Source organism: Crocuta crocuta, unplaced genomic scaffold (assembly GCF_008692635.1).
Source record: "Crocuta crocuta isolate KB4526 unplaced genomic scaffold, BGI_CrCroc_1.0 scaffold179, whole genome shotgun sequence".
NCBI classification, from domain to species: domain Eukaryota; kingdom Metazoa; phylum Chordata; class Mammalia; order Carnivora; family Hyaenidae; genus Crocuta; species Crocuta crocuta.
Genome location: NW_027551568.1, coordinates 13,235,364 through 13,260,821, shown reverse-complemented (window position 1 = coordinate 13,260,821; position 25,458 = coordinate 13,235,364). Strand labels below are relative to the sequence as shown.

At 46.2% G+C, this 25,458-nt stretch overlaps 1 protein-coding gene across 1 annotated transcript in view; it reads left to right on the top strand.

Annotated features, from left to right (window-relative positions):
* FAM184B (family with sequence similarity 184 member B) overlaps positions 1–25,458 on the top strand; it is a 144,582-nt gene that overhangs the window by 107,897 nt on the left and 11,227 nt on the right. Inside the window, exons 8-12 of the mRNA XM_077750578.1 lie at positions 3,964–4,067; positions 14,975–15,104; positions 15,857–16,069; positions 19,283–19,421; positions 22,769–22,947. Of these exons, the coding sequence (XP_077606704.1) occupies positions 3,964–4,067; positions 14,975–15,104; positions 15,857–16,069; positions 19,283–19,421; positions 22,769–22,947 (765 nt within the window). The remainder of the gene's footprint in view (positions 1–3,963; positions 4,068–14,974; positions 15,105–15,856; positions 16,070–19,282; positions 19,422–22,768; positions 22,948–25,458) is intronic.

Genomic DNA, 25,458 nt, shown 5'->3' with positions numbered 1-25,458 from the left:
AAAAAATCCACATATAAGTGGATCCTCACAGTTCAAATCTGTGTTGTTCAGGGTTGCTGGTATATTTGAATTTTAGCTATGTGATATGATCACTGCATTATCTTAGGGAACTTGTGTATCCTCTCTTGTCTCACTTTCATCATCTTTAAAATGGGTTGATACTGCCCATCTCATAGAGTTGAGGGCCTGGCAACACGTAGCACCATATAAATGTTAGTGCTGATTAGTATATATATGTATATATATATATATATTTTTTTTTTGGCTATTAGGTTTAGCTTACTTACCTGGTTGTTCAAATCTTCTAGATCCTAGCTCATTTTGTCTACTTAATATCAGTTTCTGAGAGGTGGTTATTAAATTCTCCCATTATAGTTACAAATTTGCTTATCTCTCTGTACAGTTCTGAACATTTTGCCTTATGTTTTCAGGCTTTATTGTTAGATGTCTATAGGTTCATTGTTAGAGAGTTTTAGTGAACAGTTCTTTTTACCAAGATAGATACCATGTTGAATGTAGCCAGTTCATGTTTATCATGATTACTGATACCATTAAGATTATTTTTGCCAATTTATTTTGTGTTTTCTATTTATCAACATTTCCTTATAACCTTCAGTTTCCTCTTGAAACCTGGACTAATTAACTTTATCATTATTAATGTACTTATAGTATGGTACCATTCTGATTTGTTGCTATTATTCTGCATTTACTGTACAATTTTCCCTGGATTATACCGAACATGTATTTTTAAGAGGTGTCTCACAAAGCTGTTTTGCTTAGACTGTGATATTTGCTTCTGGGCTTTATGAGAATTGGAGATATCTAAGATATTTTTTTATTTTTTTAATGTTTATTTATTTTTGATAGCGAGAGAGACAGAGCATGAGTGGGGGAGGAGCAGAGAGAGAGGGAGACACAGAATCTGAAGCAGGCTCCAGGCTCCAAGCTGCCAGCACAGAGCCCCACGCAGGGCTCAAACTCACGGACTGTGAGATCATGACCTGAGCCAAAATTGGACACTCAACCAACTGAACACCCAGGTGCCCCCCCGAAGATATTTTTAATGCCCCAAATACCTCAAAGCAGGAGGCAGAGTTAGGCCTTTTAGCTTACAGTCCACATGGAGATTGTAAGCTGGTCAATAACATCATTTTTGAAAGCGCGCAGCAACGAACCCAACTGACTGGGCCCTGCAACTAATGGCATGCCAGCCAGCTGGAATTTAGTATCCCGTTGCACACAATAAAGAAAAAAGATTCAGGCAAAGGAAAATGGCCGTGCAGAATGTTCTCAGTTATTGGCTGTGGGATTTATAACATTTTAAAAACTGTATATGGGATTTTTTTTACCTTCTAGAATGGGAGAAAGAGAACTCTCCTATAACTAATACAGAGCAGAAAAACTATTTTCTGTCTTATTTATTGCTGTGTCTCTGGAACAGTGTTGGGCACATAGTAAATGACCCATAAATATTTGTGAGTAAATTACAGTAGCAAAAAAAAAAAAAGTTATGGAAATTTCAAGAGCAGAGGGTATAATTGCAACAAAAGAGATTGTGAAGGCTTCATGGGGGAAGTGGCTGTTGAGTGGGGCTTTGAAGGATAAGTATGATCCACAGATTAAAGAAACAGAGTGTTAGAAGTGATAGAGAATGTGAGATTTATTTTAGGAAACAACATGGCATGATTGTGGGAGCCAGTTAAACAGTCCATATTCGACTGTTACATCTGTGTCTGGTGTTGGTTCTAAAGAGAGCCTACAGCACAGGCAGTTAGACAGACAGAAGGACAGATGTAGAATGGGGAAGGCCAAGGACGAATGCAGCCTATGAGGCTGAGCTGAAACGGTATCAGTTTCTGAGGCTGATGAGCCTCCAGCTCTGATGATTTTGGCAACCTTCATCATAAAACTAAACATGCCTGGGGCCCAGGATGTGGAGAAGCCTATGGAGAAGCCTATGGAGGGTCGAAGATGATATCCCAGGTATCTCTCAGATGCTTAACAAGCTTCTCAAACTGCAACATGTCCAGATCTGAACTCTTGGTCTCATTCTCCCTAAACAAAAACCATGTAGTTGCCTCAGGGCCTTTGCACAGGCTGTTCCACCACCCACAATGCTCTTTCCTCTGATATTTGTATGCCTTACTCCTTCACTTCACTTACCACAACCAAGTGACCTTCCCTGGTTTAAACAGTTGGATATTCAAGTACAGAGTTTAGGGGAAAGTTGGAAACAGACTAAATTTATTTACCATCAGTATTCTTGGAACCAGATGAGATGCTGGCGAGTGAGAGAGAGAAGTCCAAGGATTAAGCAGTGGAGCAGAAGAGCAGGTGGCTTGAGCAGAGGAGACTAAGAAGGAGTAGGTGGTGAGGGAGGAGGAGGAGAAAGGGCCACTTGCAGAAGGGAGTGACCAGATATTTCCAATTCTGCAGGGAGGCTCAGTTACCACTGGATTTGGCAAAACAGAGGTCATCATTGGCCTTGACATCAGTGACTTTTAAAACTTTTTTTTAATGTTTATTTTTGAGAGAGACAGAGTGTGAGTGGGACAAGGGTAGAGAGAGACGGAGACACACACCCAAAGCAGGCTCCAGGCTCTGAGCTATCAACACAGAGCCTGATATGTGGCTTGAACCCATGGACCTTGAGATCATGACTTGAGCCGAAGTTGGACACTTATCTAACTGAGCCACCCAGGCGCCCCAACTTTAGCAACCTTTAACAGACATTGCAGTACCTGGAAATACCACCAAAGCAATTTCATGTCAAGTTGGGAGGGAATGGGAGCCCCAGGCCCCAGCCTCCAGCCTCCGTTCTGCCCCTTGCAAACCCTGAGAGCCCCAGGGGCATGTCCCAGGGTCTCTGGAGCACAAGCTGAAACCACAGATATAAGCAAGCCCTTTGTTTTACAGCTGATGAAGCTCTGGTCCAGAAAAGGGAAGAGGCTGGCTCGAGGCCATACAACTAGTTAGTGGAAGCCCCAGGTTACAATTTATCATTATTTAATGAGATTTTCCCATAAAGAAATCTGTTCCTAGTTTGTCTTATAATAGTGTCTTCCATAGACAGCAGTTACTATAACAAGTAGAAAAAATCAAAATAAGAAGGTCTTTTTCACCTTTTAACTCTTTGGAAAGCGGAGGATGCTAACATAAACAAATTCAATTCATAGAAAATTCTGAGGCCTCAGTGTTCATTGATGGTTTCCACATTCTCTTCCTACCACACCCTGTTTCTCAACGCGTACGGTCGGTCATTCAGCGAGTCTCATGTTCTCTGATCCTATGTAATGAGATGTCCCAGGCTGTCACCTTTTTTTTTTTTAATATTTTATTTATTTCTAGGAGAGAGAGAGAGAGAGACAGCGTGAGCAGGGGAGGGTCAGAGAGAGAGGGAGTCACAGACTGAAACAGGCTCCAGGCTCTGAGCTGGCAGTCAGCCCAGAGCCCGACGCGGGGCTCGAACCCACGAACCGCGAGATCATGACCTAAGCGAAAGTCAGACGCTTAACCGACTAAGCCACCCAGGCGCCCCCCAGGCTGCCACCTTAAAACGGTGTCATAATAATAGCAGTTGTTCACAATGATCAGTAGCTGTTGCTGGCAGTGTTCTCTGAGCCCAAAGCGGCCCCAGGGTCCGACTGCCTGATTGCAGGCGCCGTTTCCACCACTCAATGACGGTGGGACCCTGCACAGGTTACTTAGTCTCTCGGTGCTTAAGTTTCATCAGCTGTGTGAATGCTCAGTCAGCTGAAAGACAGGCTATGGGATGAGGGCTGCTGCTGAGCCAGGCACTGTGCTGGGCACTGACCCATCCCAGGCCTCACCACGCCAGGTTGCGAACTGCGCACCGATTGTGGATTGCTGGGGGCTCTTTCTCCTCCGCTCTCTGGTTTGTTAAGCCATAGGCTGAATCAGGGAAGGGTACTTAGTCTCATCTTGCAACTGTTTCTGCCTTAGGATCCATGCTCGAAGCTGAATAAACCTCAGACTCTGCCCAAAGGAGAAGGGTACCAGGATAAGGTAGCAGCTGAAGAAGGAACCAGCAGTGACGAAGAAGAAAGGTACAGGCGGCCACGCAGGCCTGCAAGTGCTCCAATGAATGAGGACTCAGATTTGGAAGGACTCATTCATTGATTCGTTCATTCATTCATTCATTCATTCATTCCTCAAGTATTTATCACTGCCCTTTGCATCATGTCCTCAGTACAGCTGTGGGCTTTACACAATTTATCTTATTTAATTGTTACACCAACCTAAAGAGGCCATTTTATAGATTAAGAACCTGAGACTCAAAGAGGTTAGTAAGCCTGTCCAAAACTCAGACCTGGGCTGACCTCAAACCTCTGATCCTTATTCCTCCAAGTTTTTTTTTAATGAGGGGACATGGGGGGCTTTGTCACCAATAAAATCCCCATATCTATCACCTATATTAGTCAGCTTTAGCTGCTATAACAAACACCCCATACTATAGTGGTTTTTAACTCATAGGTCAGCTACACATAATCTTGGCTCCTTGCTGAGGGTTACATGTTATGGCCTGCCCCAAACCCCAGGTAGAGTTCAAGTCTCATCCACATGCTTTGTCGTTCGGAGACTGAACTATTAGCCCCTACCTAGGGCACGTTGTCGTCATGGTAAAGGGAAGAATCTCTAAGCAGCCGATAATATTCAGTGGCTCTTAGAGCGTACACTCAGAACTGCATTCTCGCATTTCTATTTGTATTCCACTGGCCAGAGCAAGTCACGTGACCCAGACTATCACAGGACAGAGAATATGCTGTCCACATGCCTTCCAGTCAGCTCCGGTTGCTGTAACAAAGCACCACAGATTGGGTGGCCTGAACAACAGAAATTTGCCTCTCATAGTTCTGGAGGCTGTGAAGTCCAATGTCAGGTGCTGGTCCTGGAGAGCTCTGCTCTGGCTCGCAGGTGGCCATCTTCTTTCTGTGTCCTCACATGGCGAGCAGGGTTGAGGAAGAGGAGTTAGGGGAGAGAGAGGGTGGGAGGGGAGAGAGAGGGTGGGAGGGGAGAGGTCTCTCTCATGTCTTTTGTTATAAGGGCATTAATCTCACCACGACGGCTCCAGCCTCATTACCTAATCACCTCCCCAAATCCCCATCTCCTGATACCATTACACTGGGCAATAGGTTTCAACATATGAAATGGGGAGGGGAGGGGCATAAATATTCGGATCATAGCCTTGGGGAAGCAGTGTCTGTACCCCTAAACCAGACCAATGGCAGTGTTGGGCAGCCTACAGCCCAATGAACTCCCAGCCACCAGTACTTTCGCAGAGTCCTCCATGTCTGCCTCAGGATCTATGAGGCACAGAAGAACAGTCGTTAAGGATGACAGACTGGGGGCGCCTGGGTGGCTTAGTCGGTTGGGCGTCCGACTTTCGCTTGGGTCATGATCTCGCGGTTCGTGGGTTCGAGCCCCACGTCGGGCTCTGTGCTGACTGCCAGCTCAGAGCCTGGAGCCTGTTTCAGAGTCTGTGACTCCCTCTCTCTCTGACCATCCCCTGCTCATGCTGTCTCTCTCTCTCCTAGAAGTAAATAAAACATTAAAAAAAAAAAAAGGATGACAGACTGGAGTCAGGTCTCCAGCTTAAATCCTGGTACTACTGCATTACCACTGGCAGCCGTGGATATTGTCCCCTTTAGAACTCATAATTCCAGACGGAAAGATAAAGCTTTTTTTCTTAAAAATACTGACAGAAACTTCAAACAGGTCTCTAACTTGTCCAGCTTGAGTCACATGTTGATGCCCGAGCCAAGCTGTCTGGCGACAGGGATGGAGTGCTCTGACTGGCCTGGCCTTTGTCACATGCCCTCCCCTGGGCCCATCTGGGGATGAGGGCAGAGTGAGCTGCACCTGAACCCTGTGGACTAAAAGCAATCACACGGGAAGACAAAACGCTTTCCCCAGGGGGAGGGTGCTGGGCAGACCAACTGCCCAGGTGGCGATCATCACAGCCATGTCCTTTTCTCCCGTGGTGGCTATACTAGTAAGGGGCTGTCCTCAATTACAGACAGAAAATGGAAGCGGGGACTCTGCAGGTCATTCCCACAGGGGTGTTGGTAGCAATAGGAGAGCGCTTTAAACTCTGACAGGATAGGAACAGAACAGTTGCCTGAGCTCTAAGAAGATCAGGAGCTGCAGGAAGGGCCAGGTTGCATATTCAGGAGTTGTCCTCATGGGGATGCTTGTCAGGAAAATGGGCTTTTGGGCATGATGGCTCTAAGAGGGAGGCGGCTGTTCCATTGGCTGAAGGTCATAATCAGAAGAGCAGGTTAGGATCCGCTTTAATAAGCAGGGACAGGGATGTCAGGAGAGCCAGCTCGCTTAGTGATGGCGTCCAAGGTGGAATTGACTCCTTAGGAGGTGAGGGTAGTTGAGGCAGTAGAATGGGTCAGAAAGGGAAAATCCATTAGTGGTGTTCTAGGGAATAATGATGCTGATGAAAATAATAAATATTTATTGAATGTTGGCATGTGACGTGTGTAACGTGTTGCCACATTAAAAGGATTAACCTGTTTAGGGGCACCTGGGTGGCTCAGTCGGTCACACCTCCAACTTCAGCTTAGGTCATGATCTCACGGTTTGTGGGTTTGAGCCCTGCATTAAGCTCTCTGCTGTCAGCATAGAGCCTGGAGCCCACTTCACATCCTCTCTCTGCCCTTCCCCCGCTAATGTTATCTCTCTCTCTCTCTCTCAAAAATAAATACACACTTAACAAAGGATTAATCCATTTAATCTTCATTATGTAGATACTATCTTTGAAGTACCTCACTTTAAAGATGAGGAAAATAGAGGAAAGGAGGTTAAACAACTTGCCCAAGGTAGACGATAGGATTGGATGAGTGTCTCTGACTCCACAATCACACTTTTAGCTACATCTCAATTTAGGGCAACTGTTGTGTATAAAGTGAAGAGCCACAGGCCTTCCGCCTCTCCAGGGTCACTTGATCCATTAATAGTGGCAGTAAGAACAGAAACTTCCGCTTCCAGCCATGGGCTTCCAGTCTGGTACTAGTTACTCTTTCTGGAAACAGCTATGAAACTGGAGAAAACAGGGGCGCCTGGGTGGCTCAGTCGGTTGAGCATCCGACTTCAGCTCAGGTCATGATCTCACGGTTCGTGAGTTCGAGCCCCGCATCTGCTGACAGCTCAGAGCCTGGAGTCTGCTTCAGATTCTGTATCTCCCCCTCTCTCTGCCCCTCCCTTGCTCAGACTCTGTCTCTCTCTCTCTCTCTCTCTCAAAAATGAATAAACATTAGAAAAAAAATTTTTTTAAACTGGAGAAGACATATGAATGCAGGCTTGAATAATGGGACAACATGCAGGGAAGGTTTGTGTTCTTGAGGTGGGAACCGAAGCCCACGACCCCTCGCCTGCCCCTGCTCCTCTGCCTGTGGGGAGATGCCAGCTGAAGCGGGGGAGGTGAAGTCAAGTTGAGCTCAGGAGGCAGTCAGCGGGGCTCAGAGCCCATAAAGCTGGAATTTGTAAGGCAGGCTGTCAGAGGAGATGGTCCTGTGGGGTGGGGGTGGGGAGAGGAAGGGCAGAGATCTGTAAGTGTACTCTCCACAGGTCCTTGGCCAAGGGCTTGGGAAAACATCTACAAGATGTGACTCCAAAGGGCCCAGATATGTGCTGCTGCCATGGCACTGAGAAAATGAGAATACCAGAGGGTGTGCTGAGCTGGGAGATGGTGCGTCCCAAGCACTACAGACGTTCAGTGGAGACCTCTTGGAGGTCATACTTTGGGGGCAAGAAACACATCCTACAGAATAAGGGCCAAAACTTGGAACAGAAGACAATATTAAATGCACCTGCTCTAACAAAAGCCAATTCCAAACCTAAAAGGATCAGGAAAGGCCTTCAGTACCTCAACTTCCTGGAAGAACAAAAGTCAACACTTCTTTTTTAAGTTATTTATTTATTTTGAGAGAGAGAAAGAGAGAGAGAGATTAGGGAGAGATGAGAGAGAGACGGAGAGAATCTCAAGAAGGCTCTGTGCTTGAGCCAGATGCGGGGCTCAAACTCATGAACGCAAGATCATGACCTGAACCAAAATCAAGAGTCAGACATTTAACCAACTGAGCCACCCAGGGGCTCCCAAAGGTCAACGCTTTTGAAAAGCAGACATAGACTCTGTATTACCTACCTACATATACTATATTATCCACAGGTCATAACATCCATCACACAATAAAAACATTATGAGAATGCAAAGAAGCAGAAAAATGTGACCTGTAATCAAGAAAGAATATCAGCCAATAGAAACAAGCCCTAAAATGACCTGCAATGAACAGACAAGGACTTTAGAACAATTGTTCAAGGACATGAAGAAGAGACGATTATAATCAGTCAACAAATAGGGAATGGAGCAGAGGAATGAATACCTTGAAAAAAGGAAATTCTGAAACTGTAAAGTACAATATTCAAAATGAAAATCTCACTGGTGTGTATAATAGCAAATTGGAGGCCATAGAAGAAAAGCTAATCACTTGAAGACAGATGAATAGAAACTGCCTTATCCAGAAAATGAAGAAGGAAAAAAAAACATTTTAAGAAAGAGATCCTCAGTAACCTGTGGGACAAAATCAAATGGTCTAACATGCATGTAGTTGGGGCCCAGGAGGAAGAAGAGAAAGCAAATAGGTCAGGAAAAAATATTTGAAAAGATAATGGCTGAATATTCTCTCAAAGTGATGAGGAGCATCAACTTACATATTCAGGGAACTCAGTGAACTATCAGCAGGATAAATCCAAAGACAGCATTACAGATGCATCCTAGAAATCCCTAGATACATCACAGAAATGTGCTAAAACAAATGTACCGCCCCCCCCAAAAAAAAATCTTAAAAGCAGCCAGCTTTATAAGAAAAAAAAACATTACAAATATAGGGAACACTTAAATTCTCATGAGTACTAATGACAATAAACTTCTCCCTGGCCTTCCAGCATTATCTCTTTCTGTGTTCCAAAAAAAAGCGCTTGAACAGTATCATTAAAGTACTAAAAGGAAAAAAAAAAAACCTGTCAACTCCAAATTCTAAATCCAGTGAAAATATCCTTCAAAAATGAGAGTGAAACAAAAATGTATTCAGGTATAAAAAGCTAAGAGAATTTTCCACCCGCCAACCTGTAGTATGATAAGTGCTAATGAAATTTATTTAAGCTAAAAGGAAGTTACTGGACTTAAACTTGGATCTAGAGGAGAAAATGAAGAGCATCAGAAATGGTAAACGTTTACGTAAATTTAAAAGTCTGGTTTTTTACTTTTGATTTCTTTAAACACATCTAACTGCTTAAGAAGGAGCATAATGATAATGATATTAACAATATTATGGGATTCATAAGGTATGGTATTGACAATATATGACTAAATTGGCACAAAGGACAGGGATAGGATTTTTTTTTAATTTTTTGTTTGCTCTCACTTCTTTTTTAATAGCAGTATGGTTGACAGACATGTTACATTAGTACCACATAGCTATCCCACAACTCTATACATTATGCTGTGCTCACCACAAGTGTGGCTACCATCTGTCACCATGCAACAGTGTTACAACCCCATTGACTCTGTTCCCTGTGATGTGCCTTTCCGCCCCATGACTTCATTCCACCACCGGAAGCCTGAGCCTCCCTCTCCCATTCACCTGTTTTGCCCAACCTCCCCACCCCTTCCCCTCTGGCAACCATCAGCTTATTCTCTGTATGTATGGGTCTGTTTCTGCTTTTTAAAAAATGTGTTTGTTCATTTGCTTTGTTTTTTAGGTTCCACGTATAAATGAAATCATTTGGTATTTGTTGTTCTTGATCTGACTTATTTCCCTTAGCATCATACACTCTATGTCTTTCCATGTTGTCACAATGGCAAGATCTCATTCTTTTTTATGGCTGAGTGACATTTTATTATATATGTATATAATATACATACACACGTTATCTTTATATACATATATATCCATCCATCCGTATTTTCTTTATCCATTCATCTGTGTATGGACTCTTGGGCTGCTAGGACAGGGATTGGATTAATGGAATTATATGGTTGGAAGAGACTGATGTTTTACATCAAGAGGTACCTTATTAACTCTAATAGATTGTAATACGTTAAGGATACAAATTATAATCCATAGAACAGCATTAAACATTAATACAAAGAAGAACTAGAACAATTCAATAAAGGAACTAAAATGGAATACTGAAAAATATTTGCTACGTAGGAAGGTAGAAAGGAAGAAGAGAAGACAAACAGTAAAAAAAAAAAAAAAGAAGAAGAAGAAGAAGAAGAAGAAGAAGAAGAAAAGGAAAAAGGGGGGGGATTGGGCAAATGGCAAGACATAGATTTAAGCCCACCCATTTCAATAATTACAATGTATATGAACCGAACATACCATCTAAAAGAGACACCTTGTCAGAGAGGATAAAAAAGCAAGATGTTGCTATATGCTGTCTACAAGACAGACATTTAAATAAATATAAAGACACTCTTATGAGCAAAATTGTATCCCCCGCAAAACTCCTGTGTTGAGGCCCTAACCCCAAGTACCTTAGAATGTGACATATTTAGGGACAAGGCCTTTAAAGAAGTAATTAAGTTAAAATGGGGTTATTAGGGTGTCCTAATCCAACAGGATTAGACATCCTTATGAGAAGAGGAGACCAGCATGCACACAGGAGACAGAAGAGCCGCCACATAAGAACACAGCAAGAAGGGAAGCCTCAGAAAAAACAAATATGACACCTTGATCTTGGACGTCTAGCCTCTAGAACTGTGAGAAAATAAATTTCTGTTTTTAAGCTGCCCGTCCTGTGGTATTGTGTTCTTGCAGCCCTTGCAAACTGATACAGGCACAGATAGGTCTGAAGGAAAAAAGATGAACTATACCATGCAAACAGTTAGCGGAAGGAAGCTAACGTGGCTATATTCATATCAAAGTAGGCTTCAGAATAAGGAATGCTCTCAGGGATGAGAGGAGATATGTCATAATGGTAAAGGGGTCAATTCATCGGGAAGACAGAACAATCCTAAATGTGTTTGACCTTACTCCGGTTTCTCTTCAGATTGAATAAACCTTTTGCCTTTTACTAAATGTGTTTGACCTTGTAACAGAGCTTCCAAAATAACGAAGCAAATAGAGAACTAAAGGGAAAGATCCTCAGTCATAATTGGAGATTCATGTCCTAAAAACATCACTGCCTACCCCCAAATTGCACAGATGTTCTTCTCTGCTTTATAGTGTTACATTATATATTTAGAGTTAGTTTTTGAGAAGTAGGGGTCAAAGTTCATTATTTTCATATGTTTATTCAGTTCCAACACCATTTGTTGAAAATTTTTCCCTATTCCCATTGAATTGCCTCAGCACTCTTTTTTTAAGTTGGTTTATTTATTTTGAGAGAGAGAGAGAGAGAGAGTGCACGTGTGTGTGCATGCATGGATGGGGGGAGCAGAGAGAGAGAGGATCCCAAGCAGGCAGTGCAATGGCACCACAGAGCCCAACCCAGGGCTTGATCCCATGAATTGTGAGACCATGACCTGAGCTGTTAGTCAAGAGCTGGATGCCCAATCTACTGAGCCACCCAGGAGCCCCAAATTGCCTGAGAACTTTTAGCAGAAATGAATCTAACATCTTTGCATGCGTCTATTTCCAGACACTCCATTACTTTTCATTGATCTGTTTGTCTCTATGTACATTGGTACCATACAGTCTGTCTTATTTTAGTTTCATAATGTCTTGGAATCAGGTAGCCTGACTCCTCCAACTTTGCTCTTTAGGATTCTTTTTTCTTTTTCTAGGTCATTCGCCCTTCCACATCAGTATTCAAAATAGCTTATTTATTTCTACAAATAAGGCTGTTAGGATTGTATTTGGGATTGAACTACATCTCTAGTTCAGGGGCGCCTAGGTGGCTCAGTAGGTTAAGCATCCGACTTCAGCTCAGGTCATGATCTTGCGGTTTGTGGGTTTGAGCCCCGCATCAGGCTGTGTGTCAGCTCAGAGCCTGGAGTCTGCTTCAGATTCTGTGTCTCCCTCTTTTCTCTGTCCCTCCCCCACTTGTGCTCTATCTCTGTCTCTCTAAAAAAAAAAAAAAATGAATAAACGTTAAAAGAAGAAAAAAATTTTTAAATAAATCTATAGTTCACTTTAGAATAGAATAACATCTTAACAACATGTAGTATTTCAATCATTATCATTCTTTCTGTAAATAAAGACTTTTTTACTCTTCTTTTTCTCACTTGTAGCTCTTTTTCTTACTTTATAGGACTGGCCAGGAGAGTGTTAAGTAGTGAGAGAAAAAATTTTTGCCTTGTTTCCAATCTTAAGAGGAAAGTGTTCAACATTTCACCGTTAAGTATGGTTTTTGTAGTTTATCATAGATTATCTTTTTCAGGTTGAAGAACTTCCCTTCACTAGCTGTATCTCCCCAATAGTAATATGTCCTTTTTTATTATCATTGAATTTGAAATAGGCAGTTATTTTTTAGGACATGAAAACACTAATTATCCATGAAAAAAACTGATAAATTGGTCGTCATCAAAATTAAAATTTCTGCTCACTAGAAAAGTAATATTAAGAAAATAAATATACAAGCTCAGAGAAGTTATCCAGTCTGTATCCAGAGTATATAAAGGCTTCCTATAAATCAATAATAGCAAAGATAAGTATATTTTTAAGTGGATAAAATGCTTGAACAGACACTTCCATTAAAAAATTACAAAGAAACAGACACTTCCATAAGCACAAAATATGTGCTTCACATCAGAGTCCTCAGGGAAATGCAGCTTAAAATTACAGTGAGATACCATTTCACACCCACCAGAAAGACTAAAATCAAAAGGACTCAAGACACCAAACACTGGCAATGATGTAGAGCAACTGACACTCTCATACATTGCTGGTCGGAGTGTAACATGGTGCAGCCACTTCAGAAAACCATTTGATGGTTCTGTTAAAAATTAATCATACACCTACCAGCAATTCCCATCCTAGGTATTGAAGCAAAAGAAATGGAAACACAGATCCACAAAAATACTTGTACAAGAATATTTCTAGCAGCCTTATTCACAATAGCCCAAAAATGTAAACGACTCAACATGTCTATCAATAGGAAGACACGTAAACAAATTGTCGTATGTATAGTCACATAATGAAACACTACTCAGCCACAGAGAGTGTGCCCACTGACATACTCAACAATGTGGATGAGTCCTGAAGACACCGTGTTGAGGAAAAGAACCAGACACAGAAGGATACATACCACACGATTCCGTGTGTGTGATGCTGATGATTAGGAAGAAGTGGTCTGTGGTGATGGAAGTCAAAACACCGGCTACCTGTGAGTGGACATTGGGAAGAAGAGGGTCCAAGGGGGGCTTCGGAGTAATGACAGTGTTTTAGATTTGGATTGGAAGGTTGGTTTTATAGTTGTATATATTTGTCAAAACTCAATGAGTTACAGACTCGAGATTTGTGCCTTTCACTATATGTAAATTTTATCTCAATAACTCATTTCAGAAATAATATCTGAGCCCTGGGAGGAGGTCCAGTGTCCTCCCCAGGAGTAGGAGTCGTCAGGGCGAGCTTACCTGGTCCACACATCCAGCGTGGTCACGTGGCTTCTCACTCTTGCTGGAGGCCTCTTCTCTGCCCATCCCCCTCGGGCAGTCTCCTAATCCTTGGTTTGTTACATACCCAGAGCTCAGACCCAGGAGCCTTCTGTTGGTTTCCCCTGAAAAGTGGTTATATTCAGCACATCTTCAAAAGCTTGAGGATTACCTAAAAGAACCAGAATGCAGAGAGAGCAACCTTCTCTCTTTAGTAAGTGTTTGGTTAGTTCTTTATATAATTCTTACTATGTGCCTGGCATGGCTTTAAGCTTTTAAAAGATATTTATTCTATTAATCCTTACAACATTCCATGTGAATGTTACCATTATTAACCCTATATTACAGATGAGGAAACTCAGGCCCAGATACTTTAAAGGCCTCAGCCATCGTCACATAACTGGTCCGCAGTAGGGCTGGATTTGACCCTGGGGAATCTGGCTCCGGTTCATGCTCTGAACTACATTGCTGTGCTTCTCTTGGCCTCCTGTCCTCCCTTTCAGGGGTCCCTGGTGACTATCTGTTCCTTAACCCCCCAGCTTATGCCCATGTTGCCCTCCCCACCTCTGCCAAGCAGAGTCCCTCCTTCTCAATGCCTTTCTTCACAGATCAGGGCTCTCACCCCCTAACCTCTGGTTCTGTGGCCTAATGTCCTTGCTGGAGGGAGAAAACACCACCTACATTCCAGCAATCTCTGCAGAGATGCCCACAGTGGGGCATTCTTTCGCATTGCTACACAAGATAAATAATTAAAATCCCAGTCTCAGCCAGTTATATTTGAATTTCTCAGCTGGTTCAAAAGTTCAGCATTAAGTAAGGGAAGGTCTCCTCCAAAGACATCCGTGGTCATCTGTCCCGGGACACGGAAACTAATGCAGCTCTAACCGAGCATCTTCTTGAACATTGAATACATTGCAATCCTCCTATGTATTCCTGGGACAGTCAATAAAAGGCATGAGCATGCTTTGGAAAGTGTAAAGTGCTGTATTCAAGTAAAGTATTATTACTTCTTTTTTTTTTTTCATCTTCAGGAAGAGTTGTGAAATTAGACCATTAGAGACCTCTTTTTTGGAACTCCCAAGGGCCCCATAAGTAACTCTTAAGCTCTCATTCTAACAGCCAATCATCATTTATTAAGTACCCACTCAAACCATTGGCCTCCAGCTGAATCCTGATTGTATCCCAAGTACATTCACACTTCGAATTGTGTGTCAGGTTACTTTTTCCATCCAAGGAAAAGGTTTCTCACCCCACTCACTGCCATGGCAGCTGCCCTTTCCCAGCCCAAGGTGGTCACGTCATTCTCGGTCCAGGACCTTTGTGATTTTGGCCTCTCTCTCTTCAAAGGATCGAATTGCCCCTCAAGGAAGGAGGTGGCCTGCAACCTCCGCTGAGCTCTTTGCTGGAGGAAAAGGCACCCAACATCCAGCGTCTGCAGGAGGAATGGCAGAGCCAGAAGGCCAAATTGCAAGCCCAGGTAGGACAGCCATGGGGGGATGTGCTGTCACGCTGAAGGACACCCTGCCTCCCCCGCATCCCTGTAGACAGGCTTGGAAATGCATGCAAGGACTGATTCACGTCCAGGCTGGGGAGGGCATTCTGGCTCAGGGCAAGGTGGGATTCTTGTTTTCATTCATTCATATATTCATTCATTCATTCAATGCATCCTGTGGCTCATGAACACCTACCATGAGCCAGGCGCCCTTCTACATGCTTGGGATACATCAGTGAACCAGTTAAACAAAAGTCCTGCATTACAGTGCTTATATTATATTACAGTAGAGGAAGTGGGTATAGACCATAAAACTAGACCTACGAATTAAGTGAAGCACGTGGTGTATTAGAGGATGATAGGGTTTCAGGAAAAAGGAAAAACAGAGCATGGTAAGAAGGATTGAGAGGCTGTCTCTTGATGGGGGGGAGGGGCGTGTAATACTAAATGGAGGTGTCAGGGAAGACTTCAGTGGTCCCCTCTCTGATTCCTCTTGGATGGTTGGCATCCCAAGCCACCTACCTGTCCCCTGGCATCTGTGGCTGTAGCTGAGAAGCCCCCGGGAGACTGGCCATCCCCAGGTTTTTCAAGGTTACAGGCACCCTCCTCGGAGTTCCCACGGGTAGCGGAGGCTCAGCTGGGTTGAGATGTTCAGAACACTTATTTTTTTTTTTAACTATCCCGGGAAGGGGGAGGGGAGGGGACCTTGCCTGAGGGCAGGGTGCCCTGGCGGGCAGGTCTCCCAGATGCAGCAGGCTCTGGAGCAGTGCGCCAGCAGCTACAGGGAGGACCTGCAGGTGCTCAGGCAACTCTCCGACCACGAGAGGGAGAAGCTGCAGCATGAGTTGCAGGAGACCGTCCAGCAGAACCAGGCCATGAAAGCCCAGCTTGAGGCCTCCCACCAGCGAGCCCTGCGCATGCTTGAGAAGGCCAAAAATCAAGAACTCAAGGTAAAGGTGATAGTTACAAAGTCCACTATCTCCACAGCCAACAGAAGCAGCTAGAAGCCAATGCGCAGTTTTGAGAAACTTAATTAAAACTATTCATAAGTGTGAGAATTGATTACAAATATTGACTGGCATATGAGGTATTAGGAAATTTACCTTCTGTTATAATTTATTGTCTCTCAGCTCCCAATTCACTCTTCAGTGCCTGCCCTGCAGTAATGACCTGGATTCTTGAAGCATGTCTCCTTTGCAGAGGGCTCAGTGTTACGCTTTGTCGGTAAAGGGCACTGGGGGCACCTTGTAGGAGCAAAGAGTCTCATCTTCCTGGTTCCGGAAGCTGTGTTTTTGCTCTGTTTCTGGCCTCATTTGCACAGTTGAACAGTGATGTGGCTGTGTGAGGACCTCAGGTGTTAGTCTGCCCCGGTAACTTCACGGTGACCCCACAACCCTGGCCAGTAACTACCTCCCTGTGGCCTCCCGTTGTGGACATAGCACACTCCAGCCCTGACGCCTACGCACCCTGACTCTCCCTGGGATTCTGCCCAATGTCCACCGTAGCCTACAGCCCAGAGAGCATTCTCTGCAAGCCTCCTGAGAAAAATGCTGTCCACTCCGACCCTCATGCATGCATGGTGCCCCCATTCTCTCTGAGCGTCACCAGCCTGTGGCTCATCTCTCCTGGGGAGGGTTGTTCCTTATTGACCAACTCTAGCCTGGGCAGCCCAGTGATCTTCTCCACCAGTGAGCTGGACCATACCTTCTCCAACAAGGTCTGGGCCCACACTGGGGAAGGGCTCCCCCCTTCCAGGTTATCCTTGCTTTGGGTGCTCTCTCTCAGCCTCGGGACACCCTGCAGTTCTCTCTGCATCTCTAGAGTCACTCCCCTGTATATTGAGTTTCTCCCACTTAAATTACCATGTGGTTTCTGTCTCCTGTTGGACCCAGACTGGTGTATCTTCCATGCCCTTTTTCTCAGGAAGTTCTTTGAAGAGTGCCCCCACTAAAACAAGGGAGCAAACCGAGGGCGAGGGAATAAGAGGGATCTAGGATAGAGGAATCCAGCGTAGGAGAAGGAAAAGGAAGGAGCTCAGCTGCGCTGCTGGCCGAGACACAGCTCCGTGTGGGCGAGGACTAAGGACCCAGGAGAAAGGCTCCAGGGGAAAATAGAACTGATGGATTCTCTGATCAACTTGGCCATGTGGAAAGTTGTATGAACAGTGTTTTACACATACACACACACACACACACACACACACACGTGGGTTTTTGGATTTTTTTTTCATGTGTATTATTTATCTTGAGAGAATGTGATGTGAGGTGGGGAAGGACAGAGAGAGAGAATCCCAAGAAGGTTCCATGCTATCAGCGCAGAGACCAACATGGGGTTCCATCTCACGAACCACAAGATCATGACCTGAGCTGAAATCAAGAGTCGATGCTCAGCCGACTGAGCTACTCAGGCACCCCCCAACCCCCACACACAAATATTTTGCAAATCTTTTGGAAGATTTAGCCAAACACTCAAAGAAAGCTAAGCAATTTTTTTCATGCAACAAGTTATTAATGCAAGGAAAAAGAAAAAGTTATGCAGGTTGGCTTTAATCATAATAGTTTATTTCACTCGGGAATGAACTGTATTTACCCATAGTAATAAAAGTATTGAATTTATGTCACTATACTGAAAAAGTAATTTAATGATATATGAGGACTGGAAGGGGGAGAGTGTATGAGACCTGAAATCCTCATCTACCCTAATGGGAAGATAATTCCTAATCTCTAAAACAACTAAGACGAAGCAGAATGCAGATACTTTCTGCATCTTTCCTGTGTGACCTTGGAGAAACTAGTTCATCTCCCCCAGCCTCAATTTCCTCATCTAAAAGGTGGGATTGTGTCTTTTTTCNAGCCCTCAGTTTGTTCTCAGCATTCAAGAGTCTTGTGTCTTAATTGGAACTCTCTGTTGTAAAACAAACAAACAAACAAAAAACAGAAACTTAATATGTTCCCTATTGCTGTTGTAACCAATTGGTGGCTGAACACATCACAGATTTATTACCTGACAGTTCTGAAGGTCAAGGTGTTGGCAGGAATGTGCTCCTTCTAAAAGCTCGCGGTGAGGATCTGTTTTCTTGCCTCGTGAGACTTCTAGGAGCTGCCTGCATTCCGAGGCTCCCGGCCCCTTCCTGCATCATGAAAGCCAGCAGCCTAGCATGGAACTTCTTCTGATACCCCCTCCCTCTCCGTCTCCCCCACCACCCTCCCAACTCCTCTTCCCCTCCCCTTGCCCTCGGCTGCCCTCAGCACCTCTCCCCTCACTAGCTCTTCGCCTCCCTCTTGTAAGGACCTTTGTGACCACATTGGACCCACCCAGATAAATTGGGATAATCTCCCATTTCAGGATCCTTAACTTAATCTCACCTGCAACACTCCTTTTATCACATAAAGTAACATATTCACAGGCCCCAGGGATTTCCACTTGGACATCTCAGGGACCGTTAATGGTTCCCACTCCAGAAACTAGCTTGAGCTAGCTTCGCAGTGGAAAGATTTCTATTAAAGTTTACACAGATGCTCATAGAACGCACTTTGGGTGTTTGATATATGAGGGCTTCAATAAATGAATGTTGAGTAAAAGAATGACTGCATGAATGAAATAACCATAAATGAAGTAATAAAAGAATAATCAGTGAACCTCAAGGCAGAGACCTAGCCAGTTCTGAGGACCAAACTAGGCCAGAGACTGAAGAAACTATAGGGACCCCTTTGTCACGGCTGCTCTGCTCTGCATTCAGCCCTTGGCTGTCCTCACAGACAGCTCTCTGCACCTCTCTGGTCCTGGGGCAGGTGTGAGCAAAATGGTCACCCCACTCCTCCCAAGTGTGTTAAAATGAACCGATCAGTCACTGTCTGTCTGTTTCTTGCTCACTCTCTCCCAGGCCTCCTAACACCAAATTCCCCGTGACTGGCGCAGGTTAGAACAGGCGTCTACTCTGGTCTAATCAGCTAGGGTTTGGGATCAGGTTCACATGGTACAAAGTGGCTGCTGGGGCCAGGCCATCACTGCCATCTCAGATGGGTCGGGGAATGTCCTCGGTAGCCTGATAAGGCCTCCACCGAACAGTGGTGAGGGCTCTGTGGGCCCCGGTGCAGAGGAAGAACTTGGCAGAGGGGACGGGTCTCCCGTCCGTCGCCACTTTCTCCCACTTTCGCCCGCAGGCCACGGAGGAGCGCCTGAAGAAGGAGTCCAGCCACAGCCTGCACATCCAGCACCAGGCGCACCGGCTGGAGCTCCAAGCCCTGGAAGAAAAGGCCCGGCAGCAGCTGCAGGGAGAGCGGGAGAGGCTNGGAGCCCAGCGCATGCGGACTGTAGCACAGGTCTTCTGCTACCCAAAAGCAGAGCGTTCCATAAGCCGAAACGGCGAAGAGCGAAGAAGCAATTGCCATGAATTTAAGTGGACAATTTTTTTAGGGTCCCCAGACCCCCAAAATCCCCTTCCTTAGGCTTTCCTGACACCATAGGGCATGCCTTGCTGACGGATGCACACAATAGATGGATTTACAGCCCAGGTGCTGCAGCTCTGATGCTCGAGCCTGGGATGCTGGGTGTGGTTCCCGCGGAGGGCGCTGGGGGGCGCCACTCGCGCGGCCACGGGGCATGCGCTGCCTCTGCACCGCTCGCGGCAGAATCAGCGGTGAACGCTGTTGGCCCGTTTCACTTTAGTTATGTAAAAATGAAAATCCTCTTCAGATTTCTCTGGGTTAGTGACAAGAGGCTCTAATGGAGGTGAACTTCTTAAATTTTTTTTTAATTTTTGCTTTTGAGAGACAGATATGGAGCACGAGCGAGGCAGGGGCAGAGACAGAGGGAGACACAGAATCTGAAGCAGCTCCAGGCTCTGAGCTGTCAGCACAGAGCCTCATGCGGGGCTCGAACTCACAGACTGTAAGATCATGACCTGAGCCGAAGTCGGAGGCCTAACCGACTGAGCCACGCAGGCGCCCCTGTAGGTGAACTTTAGAAAAGCAGAGGCCCCTCTATTATTATTCAGGTATCACCATTATTATTAAATATAACCAGATCGCTGAGCCTTCATGAGAGTTTCATGGGATTGTCTCAACCTCTCATCTCCACTTGGAAGATTCCTGCAAATCTGGGCGACTTACACCCCAGACTCCTGTAGTGACTCTCCTTTCTTTGCCTGCCCCTCCCCCATCATCCTCGGCATGAAACTCACCTACTCTTCAGTTTCCACATCCAAAACCAGTCACACAAAGCATTCTGGAAGTTACCAGAAGCAGTAAAGATCTCGAGTCAAACTGTCTGGGCTTAGAGCCCAGCTCCAACACTCACTAGTTGTGTGGCTCTGGGCAAGTTGCTTAACTGGGCTGTGCCTCAGTTGCTCATCTGTAAAATGGGAAAAACAGCATCCACCTAGAATGCTACACAGGTGTTCACTGTTATCATTACTGAATATTCTGACATTGCGTGGCTGACCCTCAAAATGTCTTTGTTTTTGTAGATGATCATTTCCCTCATTTTCTCTTTTATTCTCATCTTCCTTCTCTCTTTCGTAAAAAAAAAAAATTAAGTTTATTTATTTATTTTGAGAGAGACAGAGAGAGAGAGTGGGAGAGGGGCAGAGAGAGAGGGATAGAGAATCCCAAGCAGGCTCTGCACTATCAGCGCAGAGTCTGATGCAGGGCTCGAACTCTTGAACCACAAGAACAAGACCTGAGTGAAACCAAGAGTCCAGTGATTAACTCACCAAGCCACCCAGGTGCCCCCCTTCTCACTCTTAAGAGCAAGACAAATGAGGGGCACCTGGGTGGCTTAGTCGGTTAAGCGTCCGACTTTCGCTTAGGTCATGATCTCGCGGTTTGTGGGTTCGAGCCCCACGTCGGGTTCTGTGCTGACTGCCAGCTCAGAGCCTGGAGCCTGTTTCGGATTCTGTGACTCCCTCTCTCTCTGACCCTCCCCTGCTCACGCTGTCTCTCTCTCTCTCCTAGAAATAAATAAAACATTCACAAAAAAAGAGCAAGACAAATGCCTCCCCCTTATTTCATGCCTAGCATTAAAGATCATATTGGCCTTACTAAATATTTCTTTTCAAACCCAGACGGGGGTCGCCTTAAGAGAATTTGGGAGAAGAGCAATTTTTTTCTTTTTACGTGCATAAGTGAATAAGATCTACCTGCTGCTTGGGTGAGCTTTCGTTAGACAGCATAGTCTGCTGACTGCACATCCGCTCTGCCCATTTCTGGAGGAAGTGACGCGGGAAGCAGGCAGGAGAGAGAGAGAGAGAGGGAGGGAGAGAGAGAGTCTCGTAGATTCCCCAGTTAGTGTCCAGGTGGGACAGGCTAAAGTTAGCAGCATCTAAACAAGACGGACTCCACAAGATAGAACTCAGGGTGTGTCATGTCTCAGGCACATGACAAGATTCAGATCCAGGTGGACACCCCTGGTGATTCCAGCACCCAACAGCAGCTGTCCCTACTGCTGTCCCCTGGCCCCTCTGAGCCCGCAGCGGCCTGGTCCTTTCCTGGACAAAAGAGTCCGGAGAGACCCTGGGTCCATATGGGATTCTGAACACGATCCCAGGACGAAGGGGCTCGGTGGACTCTATAACGATGAGAGCAAGTCGGTGGCTTTATGAGTGGTTTTGGGTGGCTGAGAGCACCTGTCACGACAGGGGTATGTAGACAGTCCTCGTCCCGATTACGGTCACCGCACTGTCTGTATGAGACACACCTGACCTGCTGGTCAGTGTGTGAGGGGCAGAGAGCGTCGTCCATGAGATTACCTGATACCCTGGGGTGGGGACCCAGACTTGTTGGATGCGCAGGTGGATGGATGTGGGTGGAAGGGCAGAAGGTTCCGGTGGATATGTGGGTGGAGGGATGGAGGGAGCGAGGGAGGGAAGAAGGGGGATTGGGTAGATGGAGGATGGAGGGAGGTAAGGAGAGGAGGCCAAGGGAGAGAGACAAGGTAGGGGTGCCTGGCGGCTCAATCTGTTAAGCAGCCGACTTTGGCTCAGATCATGACCTCGCAATCCATGAGTTCAAGCCCCACATCGAGCTCTGTGCTGACAGTTCAGAGTCTGGAGCCTGCTTCAGGTCTGTGTTTCCCTTTTTCTCTCTGCCCCTCCCCCACTCACACTCTGTCTCTCTGAAAAAAATAAAATAAAATAACATTAAAAAAAGAAAAAAGAGGGTAATAAATGAGCCCACTGTAGTTACACTTTGCTAAAGAGTTTTATTGTACATATTTTTGTGCTAAAGGATTTTAAAATATTGCATTGGGTTTCGAGTTTTTAAAGAAAATAAGCTATCAAAATTAAAATCCTACTGGGGAAGAAAGATGATCAAGTAAAATTTTCAACATATCATCAGAATAAGCTTTGCTGTGTTTGATATACTCTAACTTTCAGAGAAGCTTAGTAAGTTTATGGGAAGTCTTTTGCAACTGACACACTTTTACAATGTCATTAATTTCCACCCTAAACATCACTTGTCTATTTTACAAATATGTGTGGAGTATTTGCCCTTTACTCGGGCCCTACGGGGTATCTCAGGCCTAAGGAATTGTTGGAACAATGTTTCAAAGTTAAGTTGCAATAACTAAAATACAGAGTCTCAAAGTCCATAACAGAGAAGTATCACACTTCTTAGCGGGGAGAAATCATTCTCTTTAAAACTTAACAGCTCTTCCTTCTGCAGAGTCCCTGAGGCAGGAGCTGTCGGAGAGGCAGGCTGCCTGCTCTGAGCACCAGAAAGATCTGGAGGCGCTGCAGGCCGAGCTGAGGGCTCTGGGCAGCTTGGGCAAGCAGCAGGCCATCGCCCAGTGTCCAGGGGACAGCAAGGACCACACCGTCGCAGCAGAGGTCAGCACCCCCACTGTGCCCACACCGCACGTGCATGCCTCTCGAAGCAGCGTCAATGCTGCAGGGAGAAACTCATAAAAAAGTGGGGCTCCAGATGCTCCTCCTTCAGTCTGACACGGGGAAGACCCTTCCTCCAGGTCCTGGGAGATACTTGATGGGCCTGCGGGCTCCCGTGTTGAAAAGCCAAACACAAGTTGAAAGTGCCACATGTTATTTTTAATGAAGATACAATAGCATTTCAGAGTGTCACTGCCCGATAGGCCCTGGAGACAGCCAGGCTGGGTCACTCCCTCAAATCTGCAGAGAACGCCTCAGAACCTTCCCAGACAGACTCCCTGCCTGTCTGTTCCCATGAGTCGGAGGGGAGCTGCCTTTTTGTCGGGAGGTTTGACCCTGACTCTCTTTGAGCCTCGTAGTCAGACTTGGCCCATCAGCCCCTTCTGTGTACATCCATATTCCCACATGGCTGGCCGCACAGTGACCTCCTAAACAGCCCAGGCCTCTCTCCCCTCAGTCCACTGTGGACCATATGGTCAGCTACTCATCTGTATAAAAGCTTCAGTGACTCCCTACTGCTATCAGAATGAGCTCCAAATGCCTAAGACTGGCAAGGAAAAGCCACCCACTGGCTGCACTTTCTATCTCCAGCCGTATCCCCCTCTGCTCTAAGCGGTGGCTCTGCATCCCGCCTCTGGGCCTTTGCATGTGCCCATCCTGCCTCTGGGCCTTTGCATGTGCCCACTCCCTGCTTGGGACGCGGTCCTTCCTCCTCAGTGCCCAACTTACCCTCTGTGCCAGGGGTCTCCCCTCCAATTTTAGCATATGTGCTTCTGAAGTGAGCTCTGGGGTTCCCTCCACACCTGTGACCCCACCAGTCTCTGAGCTCTTCGTCTACTGCATGTCCTCGTTAGGCAGCCATCACATCATGTGTGCTCTTCATGCATGTTCTCAACTGGATTAGGAGTCTTTCGAGAGTCAGCCACGTCTGCCTCATGTCATCCCTGCCCCAACTCAGCACTCTGCACGAAGTCTGCACAAAGGGAGTCTTCTCCAGGGTTTGTGGAGGCCGACGGTGGGTTTGCGTCCCAGCCCTGCTGAAGGTCCAGGGATGTGGGGATCGTTTGCTCAGGATTTTGCTAGTACCGAGCACCTGAAGACAATCTGTGTTTGATGAGAAATAATCAATGATGAATCACAAGGAGTTCAGCCCAGTCAGTAAAGCCCAGCAGAGGGAAGACCGGGTGTGTCCCAGGAAGCGCCCTAGATTGGTAGGAGCCACGCGTACCTATGGGAGGGGGCAGGGGAAACGTGGGGTCGTGATGTCTGCAATGACAAACTCGCTCCCCAAGTGCTCTGGATCCCTGGATGGACGGGATGACGCCTGGCCACCAGGTGCCAGCCTTCACCTTCACCTCATCGGAGGGAAGCCCTGAGCCCTCTAGGAGGAATAGCAAGGCCTCGGATGAAAACCCACACAGAGAAGAAAGGTGGGGGTGTTAGCCAGGAGGAAGAGCCCCACCAGTGAAAGAGGGGAGGGGGGTACCCAATACTAGGATGTGTCCTTAAGTCGGCCACCACTCTGGGATCTTCCGAGGAGCCCTGTGAAACCATCCCCATACCTGTCCCAGCTTGGGACAGAGGGGGATGCATTCATCCAGCAGACTCCTTCTCCCATCAGTCAAGCATGGCCCCCCAGGATCTTAACCAGGCTCCTCCAGGTTGTACGTAGGTGAGTGCCAGGTGCCCATGTGCTGGTGGGTGTCACACACACACACACACGCACGCACGCACACACTCACGCCCCAGGGCAGGAAGCAAGAGGTGTGGGGGGGGCACGGGCCACAGATGCCCCCTCGCGTGGAATGAACAAATGCAGAAACCTTCAGGCACCTTTGAGTGGCCTTGAAAACTGTAACATTCACTAACCAGGGTTCACTCCGACCCCGTTTCCTTTGCACATAGATCTTTGAGTTTCTATCAGACAACCACTGGCATTCGAGCCTCATTTCACTTAGCAAGCATGTATTTGGCCCCTCCTGGAGCTCAGCCACTCTGCCAGGTGCCATAGGATTCGGAAACTTACGGGGAGACGGTGCCTTCCGGGGAGGCGCTCCGGGGCTGGTGGAGGAGACCAGCGTTAGAGAGATGGGCGACTCTTGAATGCTGAGAACAAACTGAGGGCTGATGGGTGGGGGGATGGGCACGGAGGAGGGCACTTGTGGGGATGAGCACTGGGTGCTATATGGAAACCAACTTGACCATAAACTATCTGTAAAAATAAAATAAAATAAAGGCAGAGATTATCAGGTAAAAAAAAAAAGAGAGATGGGCGCTCTTCGGTGTAGACGGGATGGGGATTCGGTGACAGCAGAGGAGAGAGCGGGTCCCGCTTCCTGCCCCAGGCAGTGCTGTGTAAGTGGGGAGGGCGCTCCGAGTGGACTGTTGGGCTTGTTTTGGTTGAAGCCGCGTCCCTGGCTCGCCAGCGCCGTCCAGCTGCGCGAGGGCCAGGCC